Raw genomic sequence first — 11,124 nt, 5'->3', positions numbered from 1 at the left:
AGCGGTCGTCTGAGGACCGCTCCTGCCCCGTATCCCACGACTGCTACAGAGAAGAGGTAATTAATAAAGAAAATTAGCATGCCTGCAACAAAGGGCACTTGTAGCTTGCGAATGATTTTGACTTAATTTTGACTGTCCAAACATATGGTTGCAAAACACAAAACAAAAAATTTGAACGCAGCATGCCTGCAACAAAGAGCACTTCTTTGCTTGTGATTTGTAAATGTTGGATTGCTGGAGTACAAGAAGTATAGTTCTATATGTAAATGTCACTCAAAAAAAGAGTTGAAGGAAACAGCAGATGCATTGCCATGTATTTGCTGGATTCTGGTTCCTGAAAAACATGCTATTGCTTTATTATTGTTATCTGAAACAAATACATTTCCAACAGGAGTATCCTATTTATCTTTTTCTTCGAAGATCACACGCTGAGATTTAGCTCTAACTTGAACTCTTCTTCAATCAACATATTAAGGCCGGAGACCTCAACGGAGGCAAACTGTCCACTGAGCTTAAAACTACTACTTATTCCTGCGTTCTGATTCCTTCTCTGTGCGTTGCTAGTGGAAATTTGGTAGCCCTTTAAAGCTCTTACATCTTCAAGGCCTAGAAATGTCACTTTGTTGATGGTCCACTTCTGGCTTGAAGCAAAGTTTCCATTGACAACCTTGGTTTCAAGCCTAACGAAACTCTTGTAGACATGGCTATTGAATTGCACCAATGTCCACCTCCCTTTCTCACTTCCCATCTCCACTTCCTCTCCATCATCCAGGAACAGTTCTCCTGTACTATTCTCATTTTTGCTAAGAACAACTAGAAGATTAAATTGTGTTTTTCTTGCAGCTTCAGTGGTCATTGCTTCCCCTTGCATGGCCAATACATTGCCTTCCCTAACATGTACATTTATGTGATCTGGTGGTGCATCAAGTGTCACATACTTTCCTTGGCTCAAACTCACCGACTGTGAATGATTGAAGAGGCTAAACCAGTTTCCTGCAGGAAAATATGCATCAACGGTGACTGCTCCCGGCTTGAGTACAGGTGAGATCATAACACCTTTGCCAAGAAGATACTGCGAGCTGATTCCATATGTGTTGACATCTTCAGGGAACGAGAAGAAAAGGGGCCGTGCAATGGGTGTCCCTTTAGTATGTGCTTCATACATTAGCATGTAGAAATAGGGAAGTAACCGGTAGCGGAGCCCGAGTACTTTTTTGGCAGATGCTGCAACTGAATCCCACAGATAGAGTTCTTGAGAGTTACTATCCTTTGTAGTGTGATCTCTAGCAAAAGGATAAAAGGCCCCCAACTGCATCATCAAAGTGAGCTCTCTAAATTGCAGCAGGATCGCGAGAACAATATATAACAATCAACTATCCAAACTGCTTTAGCGAACTGGCAAAGGCTTATAAAAGCTAGATGAAATGAACTTTTACAATTTCAGTTTTAAATAGAGTTAATTGTTCAATTTCTGCATGATGAAAAGTTAGACATGCCTTGCCTGAGAGTGCCCCTAGTTTTTAAACCTACATTGACTTCTTCAAGTTATTTTTAACTTTTCTTCCCCTAATGTTTAAATTCATTGAGTTTTTGTTAGACAGTATCAAAAAGGTGATTCTGAAAAAACAAAAGCGCAAGTTTTACTGACTTCAACATCTGGCGGAAAATTTTACTGTTACTTTAGGAACTAAAAGGGATTTCTCATGAGCAAAACAAACATCAAAAGCAGATATTATGTAACTCTTCAGCTGAAAATCAGTCAAATTCATAATCTAGTGTTAAGAAAGAACCACCAAAGCATACCTGTATCCAACGACGACAAAGCTCTTCTGTGGTGTTTAAAGAGAAACCGCATATGTCTGCTCCTACCATAGGAATTCCAAAAAGTCCAAAACTCAAAATGGTCGGAATTGAGTATGCCAAATCATCCCAAGTGGCAGCATTATCTCCAGTCCAGTGTGCTGTGAATTTTCCAGAGCCAACAAAAGTTGATCTGGAAAGTACAAATGGCCTTTTACCTTTCAGTTTGACTAGTGCCTGATTGGTTGCTCTGGACTCTAAGAACCCATAGAGGTTGCGGACATTGTACTCGGTAAAATCATAAAAATGCATAGCAGTTGCAGGGACAGTTAAGTAAGTGATGGACTTCTTAGCGCCATGGTTGTTTATTTTATAAGGAGGGTCATCAAGGGGAGATGATGGGGTAGGAGAAGAAGTTATGAAATTTGATAGCTCATTCATGTCAATCCATAGACCATCAAATGAGACAATATTGTGAAATTGGTTGATCTCATTGCTCCAAAAGAGTCCAGCTGCGGGGTTCACAAAATCCGGGAAGTAAACATTCCCTGGCCAAACTACACCCTGGTAAGAAATATTGTCACGCTTTATAAATATATCTTCTGCCTTTCCTCTTATGTAAGTCCCATATGTCTCATTGATGCTGATACCTGCGGTAGGAACAAGTAATCCACTCAGATTGTCAGATAGCGACTTCAGTTCCAGAAGGATGACAGACAGTACTTAGTCCTGTTACATGTAGATCATTGCCTAACCTACTAATCTAACACAAAGGAAATAGAAACTAATAATCAGACGAAAAAAGAAGTTTCAGAGGAGAAAAGTTTACCAGGATCAACAATGAGAACATATTTTTGACTGTTTAGATGAAGGGCATCAACAAAATTCTTCATCTTGTCAAAAGGAAAATTGACAGGATCAAGAGTAAAGTCCTTAAATCCATCCATGTAATCAATGTCAGTCCACATGACCTCTAGAGGAATTCCAGCTTTTGCATAATTAGCAACCACTGCCTCAAGATTTGAAACATTTTTGTAACCCCATCGACATTGGTGAAATCCTGCGGAAAAAAATCAACCAGATAGAATTCAGAGGTATACAAAAGGCCACCATGTGCATTATCAGTTTTGCAGATGGTATGGAAATGGAACAGAAGTATCATAACTGGTGTACTTATTCTGTCATTTACAAATCGAATACAAAGTGTAACACTTCCAAATGTATAGTGGTCCTAAACATGTCTTGTGGAGAAAAATAAAGATGAACTTTCTCTATCATCTCGCCAAGTGTAAGAGCTTTGCTGGAAACATGTTAAAATTAAGCATTGGCTCCAGCTTCAGGGTTGATCAGTCATGTTTTATATTAGAAGACACCCTAGAATAAGACTCAACTGTGGAATATCATAGGAACAAACACAGTAGGTATTCAACTTCAAGATAACATGCATGCTAACTGCAGAAGGAAATAGAAGTAAATCATTCAATATAAAGCATTGTTACATCTTCTTTTTTTTCCCTCCCTTCTGTCCTTAGGATTCAAAATTGACGTTTGAAATTATCTTTGATTCTTTCCCAAATGGTGTTAAGAGAATAGCTAATTAGTGGTGATTAATTAGCACAATAGTAAGAACCAGATAGAATAGCTTAGATCAATAAAATCAGGTAACAGACAAAGAGATATGATCTTATTACCAAAGGACCAGTATGGCATAGCAGCCGGACGGCCAATGAGCTGAGTGTACTGATCAACCACCATATTTGGAGTTGGTCCAGCAAAAATGTACAGATCAATAATCCCCCCAATCACCTTATAGGTAATCCTGTCTCCTGTATATACAACGTCCATTCCATTACTGTTAAGCAATAAAACTCCATGGCTCCTCCCATTGGGCGATCGAACATCCATGTAAAATGGATGGAATCCATACAAATTAACATCGATATTTGTGCTCAAAATGTCTGCATTCCAAAGGGTCAATGTCTGATTATATTTAAGCTGAAATGAACTCTTCGTATGCTCGCCAAGTCCGTAAAGATTGGCTCCATCTGAGGGCAATGAGGAGGAGAGCTGGAGATATTGGTCTTTGAAAATGAGGAATGTGTTGGGATTGTTGGTTTCTGGGGTGGTGTCAAACAAGGTCTCCCCGGTTGACAGGCGGCTGACTGAGAAGCCGAATGGGGTGGTGCTGCTGAGGCGGAACTCAAGGTCTGATGTGCGATCAGAGAGGAGGTGGCGGTTGTGGGGCGGTTGAGGAGGAGTGTGAGGCGGTGGTGGTGGCGGTTGGCGCGGGAGAATGTCATATGGGACTTCCCATCTTCGGCTGTTGGGATCAGTAATTCGAATTCTTAAACGGCCATTTGTTTCAAAGCTGTACAAAGAGTCAAAAGCAAAAATAAATGCATTAACTATTGAAATATTTGTGATATCAATAAAATTGTTTGAATTTAATCAATCAAATGAAAGAACAAAAGAATATGTACGTAGTTTTATATGCATGTGCTCAAGTAAAACATAGACACCTCTTACTATCAATAATGTACAACATAAACTTTGATGGTGCAATTTCAAAACAAAGAGGAATTTATGGTATTGGCCTTGTGATTCAGAATTATACATCGTACTTTGTAGCTGAAACACCTGAAGCTGTCTAGGCTAGAAAAACCTATTGCATGATTCCAAGTCTTTTCATTTAAGGCCAGACACCTTTGATTAGTCACCTTTTGCTCAATAGAAAGGATGATTTTTTTTTTTTTTTTTCATCATAGGATCTATTATTCACTATACATGAGTTACTTTGGATAGTATTAGTGATATCTGTGTAATAAAGTTGCAATTGCCTTTGCGTTTTATGGCAACAAATTTGGTTAAAATTATAAGAAACCAAAATTTTGTACATATTGCTCGTGTGATTTATAGTTTTCAAAATCTACTCATAATTCTCTATAGTTAAATTTTTAATTTGACATTTGTGTATTTTTTTTTTAATCTTTTAGTTGGCTTGGTAGAGTAAGTTGTGTCATTTTGACCCTTTGGTCCAAATAATGAAAAGTATAATTGTTTAAACCATAACAGGATTATGTGAAAAGCGTTAAACTATAAAAGGGTAAAGTGTAATGCACCTTGTTTTGAACAATCAAATAATTGTACCCTGTTTTAAACTACAAAAGGGTGGAGGTCAAAAAAAAAAAAAAAACTACAAAAGAGTAAAGTTTGTTGGTTCATGTTATTTGTACCTATTCCTGTAATGATGGTTCGTTTCCCATCATGCTTTTGCTTGGTCTTTCACCCTTTGGTTCTTAGAAAATTAAAGAACTTAACAATGTCTTTGGATAGCTCAAATTTGCCAAATAATATCTGCTTGCATCATATACACATTTTCTAATCCATCTTTTTATATTTTCAATTACCTTTTTGTTTCACATACATCACATCACAAAATATGCTACAGTAATTATTTCAAATAATACTTTATCTAAATTAACTTGGGTATGGAAAGCTACGAAATATTTGAAAAGGTAGGTAGTTTTAGAAACAAGAGTAATATCAAAAGTTTTTTTTTGGTAAGTAGGGTAATTTGGAAGTTGTGTTGGTAATAAATGAATTTTAGGAAAAACTAATACAAGGCATAAAATAGGAAATAGTGGTTCTATTTTTTTAATATATTGTACAGGAGAATATGTGATTAACCATAAAGGCTAAGTTTAAAGCTTTTGTGTGATCACCAAGTACAAACAAAGAAGTTACTTTCCCAAATGGAAACGTATGCATGTTCTGTTTGCTATATTTACATAAGAGACAAATAGAAATGGACCATTATGTATGGACATTTTGACCCCTATAGATTCTATACAACAAATTTGTATTTCTACATATTAAAATTGGATTAACTTTTTATACATTGACAGTATAGTAATTTTTTTTTACTCGAACAACTATGGATACATGATATCAGACGCATGATTTAAATTTCAAATTTAAATTCATATTATTTGTCGTGATCTAAACTTGCTAGCGTACAGAAAATTATACGCTCATAGTGTATTAAAAAAAAAAAATCTCCATTAAAATTTGGCTACAAGTTCCGACTTGATCTTTTCAATAAAAGATGCCAGGTCAATAGCCATTCATTAAAAATCATGATCAAAGAGTCCTCGTCCACTGTTCCAAGTTCACAGGATCACACGACAGAATGGAAGCTAAAAGGTAACCAAATTTAATGGGGAGAAAAAAAGGGTTTTACAAACGTGTGCATAATGGGCATAGTTACGAGGGGTTAGTGTCCAAGTGTTAGTTCTATAGAGAAGTGAAGTTAAATTCGAGAAGTGTCCAAATGCAAGAATGATAAAATCAAGTTTAAATTAAGTATACTAATTTGTGCCGATTTCGTTATCCACAAATGAATCTCTATATCAAATGGTTTCTACAGCTAAAAGATGAGTGTCTATAATATAGGAAGAAGAAAAAGCACCTGGCAGTGAGCAGGAGCTGGGGCAAATCTGGGCAGAAAACGGTGGAATTCTTGATCAACTCAAGATGAGCAGTCAATGAATTTCCAGCAGAATTTATGCCTACCGACTTGACTGTATATCCATAATCTACAAATTCCTGTGGTTCTTCTGCTGCCAAAAGGGATTTTTGCAAGTTGAACACCATTAGCAAAACACAGAGCTGCCACTGAAATTGCAGAAGAAGCTGTAGAAAGTGCAGGTTTCTTCTTGACAGAGATGATAGCTTTGGTGTCATTTTTAGCACTAGTAGTATTGCTTTGCTTGCTGAAAACAATCTTTGGCTTCTGCTTCTTCTTTTTTTATGTCCGAATGCCATAATACCATTGCTGTCTAAATTATATATCTGTTTTCCTTCTTCCAGACAAAGAAAGAACAAGGTGTTGCTTCTAATCCCCCACATTTGCCACTAAGCTTTGTCTTTTCGCTTGCTGCATCTTCTGTTCAGGCTATTGTTCTGTTCTTTGATGGATGGTGGTCACGTTAGAGTATTGTTATAGGTAGCCCTCAAATATACCTTAGATATTCCAAGTATGGAGTAGTAATAACAACAAATGCCTCCCTTTATTTTTTTTTAAAAATTTTTTGAAAAGATAACCAGCCAAAATACCATCACACAACACTATCAAGCCTATTTGGATTGCTATTTCTAGAAGTTCTTTTACAGAATAATGTATTATAGCGAAGGTAAAAAAATGATTGGAAAATGTTTTCATGAAAAATGAAAAAAATTTTCTACAGAAACTCACAATCCAAACAAGTCTTAGGCTGCGTTTGATAAAACTAAAATCTAAAATTTGAAATATGAAATGTGAATCCATTAAGTTATTGAATTGTTAAATATTAAATCAAATATATTTAAGTATATATTACATTCGGTGATAAGTGAGTAACTTATCACTTGTTTTTGGAATCAAGTTTTGCCTAAAAAATTTAGTGCGATGTAATTAATTCAGATGTTCAATTTTTTATTATCAAACACGTATGAATATATTAAGATTTGAATCTATTAAGTTTAAGTGCTGAATTGAGTTATCAAACAGGATCTTAATTAATTAGTTAATTAGCCATTAGAGTAATAGACTGAAGACTGATAATCGAGTACAACTCTCTGAAATCAGAGGGATGGCATTGGCAGCTTCTCATTACATTTGAAAATGGGACCAACCCATTGTACCCCCAAAAAACTAAAACGTAGGATCCAAAAATTATTGGTCACGACTCACGAGCAGGGGAACTGGAGGTCTGGAGGGGAACTGGCGGAAGCTTTTATCTTCTATTCCTCAAAAGGCCAAAAACCATTCCCCCATTTTACTTGGGATTCGCCAAGTTTGCTCTGAATTGTAGGCCAGGATTTGGGCTTTAAAACTTGCAGTCAATAGCAAAATTAGGCAATATCACAGGTGCCAAAATTCTCTAAGCTGCCCTGACATGTCAGGGTGATCCAGCTGGTAAGCGGCTCTTAAGATGTCTTGAGATTCTGGGTTCGAATCTTACCTGGACTTAAGCCCCCGTGACTCGCCCTCGCTGCATGGGGCCATGACACACTCCTCCGGTTTGGTGTGCCGGCTCGAATAGAAATCTTTAGGATCACAGTCTACAAGGACATTGACTCCTTAGGACTCAAAAAACCAGCTCGCAAGGGCTTCAAATCCTTGGTCACAGACATTCGGTGGCAATCCAGTCGCGAACATAAAAGACCCTTCTGTTGAATTCACTAATTTCATCACATGACAATTCTTTTGATTTTCCATGTAAGTTGAGTTACGGAATCCATGTGACAGTGCTACATTTGAACGATTGAATTGGGATCGAAAACTTTCGCAGCTGAGGATTTGAAGCCAGTCGCAAGCGGGTTCCTTGGGTGATTGCTTGCCACGCCACTTATAAACCTTAGCTTATTTCTGCTATTTATATAGATACTAATTTTTTTTTCAATAATACATCCAATCAGAAAAAAAACATACTAAGTAAGTACAAGCAAAGTCGCCCTCGCGTGAATGGTCCAGCGGCAGCACCTCTCACCAGTGAACCTTGAGGTCACAAGTTCGAGTCTCCGCTCCGCTAGATTCTTCCGCGCACTTAACGTGTTTGGGCCGGGTTGGGGCGCCGGACCCGGACAGCAGGGGATTAGTCAGACCCCGTAAGGATTGACCCGGACACCCCTGTGTCGACAAAAAAAAAAAAAAAAGTACAAGCAAAGTCATCAAACCCATGCCTTACTCCAGAATCAAAAAAGTACAAGCAAAGTCATCAAACCCATGCCTTACTCCAGAATCAAATAGCAGAAGTTCCCAAGATGTTTTACACACTAGCCATTTAACAAATTAAAAGCATAATGCCTTTCCACTATGAGACTAAATTCACCATTAAGAAACAAAAACAAAAGGGCGGTTGACAATTTTTTATTTCTACATCTGTTTCCATTAAATATCAAAACAAAGCCCTTCAGAATTATGGAAAGGGAAAAGCTTGGGAGAAATAGTATACCTTTCAGAGCTATAAGGAAAAAAAAAATCACCATGTATAATAAACCACTACATATTCTCTGCATGTCTCCTGGAGTAGGCAGACAAGTCCTTCCTTCACAGAATCTTGAATGAACTTTTTTCCAAAACTTCCACTTATAATTTTAAACCTCTTAAATATGGAAATACTGTACTATTTTGTCAACAAAAAGGTCATTTTACCAAGTGCGGACAAACAAAGGAAGGGGAAAAGAAAAAGGAGGGGCCCTCCATATAATTCCAGGCGGAACCCATTAGCGGTGGCATGCAGTTTCAGGCTTGATGATTTGGATTTTTAGGCTTTACCACCAGTTTGGGCTGTCATTTAGATTTGCAAAGGGCGGCTTAGTTCCAAGTAGAACTTCGACCAGGAACTTTCTCAAGTCGGAATGAAATAGAATCGTGTGCTTCCATGCATTTAAATTTAAATGTGGTAATAGAAATTTTATTATCTTGATGATAATTAATCAATATTTGTGCATACATATCCAAGGCAATCGCCTAAACAATAGCATGAGAAATATATATCTGTGTTACTTTCAAGCGAATTTAGGTATTACAAATGCTGGTAGTTGCATTTATTCTAAATTCATTCAAGAGTATGCTGTGATCATAAGATGCTAATTGTTGAAATCAAAATATAAACTACTGCATGTATAAAAAGGCGAAGTGATTTAAAGCTTGTGGCCATACCTTATACCTTTGGTCTATTTATTTTGCAATTTGTAACTATTATGTCTAGAGTCTCGAATAAGGTGTAATGGTAAATCTAAACATGTTAACTCTAAAATATGTCTAGAGTATCTTAGCAAATATGAAAAGAATGACATTGTGTTTATCATATATGAAAACTACAACAATTAAGGATATCTGTTGACTAAACCTTTGTCAAGGAACTTGGTGAATTCAATGTCATTGGATATGCGTTGAAAACCTTAATCTAAAATCACTTGCAATAGGAACCCTACCTTGATTCTAGCACTACCACTAGATGAAAAGGTTTAAGGGGTAACAACAAGTTGGAAAGTGATTGTGAGAACTAGATACTTTTGCGTACATTTCCACCCCACTAGTGCATATTGTTATAAGAGATTGAGTACATGTTGAAATTATAATCCTAATGAAGTGTAAATTCTTTCTTAGTGCTCGGTCCTATAAAATTTGAAAGTGTCTTCACCAATATCATCATAGAAGTGGTGCCACTTCTAATAAAAGTTGGGTTTGTTTTTGTTTATGATCATGAATCTAAGATGGAGCACATGGGCGGTAATAATGCTAAATTTCTTTGTGAATTAATCAATGTTTATAATACCATGTATATAGTATATCTAGTCTAATAGATTTGGTGATGTCTTACACTAAAAAAAGTTTAAATATAATGATACTTTTCTTTATGCATGGTATTTTATGTGTTAATTTGTTATTTCATTCACAAACTAAGTGGGAGATTGTTGGAATAGTTTGTAAATGAAATAGAAATGAGACTTATTAGAATAAAGAATTTGGAAACTTAAGGGTCTGTTGGAAGCCAAAAGTTTTTGAAACATTTTTGGCATTTTCTGTCGATTGAAGGGGGTTAATAGTGCCTTTCAATGTCCATAAACATGTGAATAGTGGCTGAATAGTTTGTGACGCTTGGATTGGCCTTTTACCATAACAATGACAAGTTTCTAATATATAAACTAACTAGAACCTTGATCATGTCTTTGTAAGAGCAAGTTTGACATTTGCTATCAAGTTTTTCCGAAATCTTGTTGTATCATAGATGTTATTTGCCATAATTCTATAGCAAATACTATGTGCAGTGTGGGTAAATAACACTTTAAAGATAATGTCAAACGCGCCTCAGGATCATCAACAGATCCCCTTGCTTTTGTGTAATTTGTTAGTGAAATTACTGCACTTTTCTATTGTCTTTTAGAAACTTAAGGGTATGTTGGAAGTTAAAAGTTTCTGAAACATTTTTGGCATTTTCTATCCATTAAAGGGGCTTAATGGTGCCTTTCAATGTCCATAAATGTCTGTAAACATGAGAAATAGTGGCTGAATAGCTTGTGACTCTTGGGCTATCGTTTCACTATAAAAATGACAAGTTTCTAATACATAAACTAACTAGAATCTTGATCATTTCTTTGTAAGAACAAACTTGACATTTTCTATCTAAGTTTCTCCAAAATGTTGTTGTATTCTAGAGATAATGTGCCATAACCCCATAGCAAATACTGTGTGTTACGAGGGAAATAACACCTTAAGAATAGTATCAAACACACCTCAAGATCATCAACAAATTCCCTTTCTTTTGTGAAATTTGT

General features: G+C 36.4%; 1 protein-coding gene across 1 annotated transcript; it reads right to left on the bottom strand.

The window, feature by feature from the left end:
• Window positions 1-240: 240 nt before the first annotated feature.
• On the bottom strand, window positions 241-6,741 carry LOC140014354 (alpha-glucosidase-like). Its single transcript, XM_072065108.1, has 5 exons — window positions 6,269-6,741; window positions 3,492-4,168; window positions 2,630-2,860; window positions 1,804-2,450; window positions 241-1,309 (listed from the first exon to the last, which is right to left on the bottom strand). Exons 1-5 carry the CDS (start codon window positions 6,706-6,708, stop codon window positions 422-424), a joined length of 2,883 nt encoding a protein of 960 aa, XP_071921209.1. The 5' UTR covers window positions 6,709-6,741; the 3' UTR covers window positions 241-421.
• Window positions 6,742-11,124: the final 4,383 nt, after the last annotated feature.

This window comes from Coffea arabica, chromosome 9c (genome assembly GCF_036785885.1).
Source record: "Coffea arabica cultivar ET-39 chromosome 9c, Coffea Arabica ET-39 HiFi, whole genome shotgun sequence".
Taxonomy (NCBI): Eukaryota; Viridiplantae; Streptophyta; class Magnoliopsida; order Gentianales; family Rubiaceae; genus Coffea; species Coffea arabica.
The sequence above is the reverse complement of the archived record's forward strand: the minus strand, read 5'-3'. Positions and strand labels throughout refer to the sequence as shown.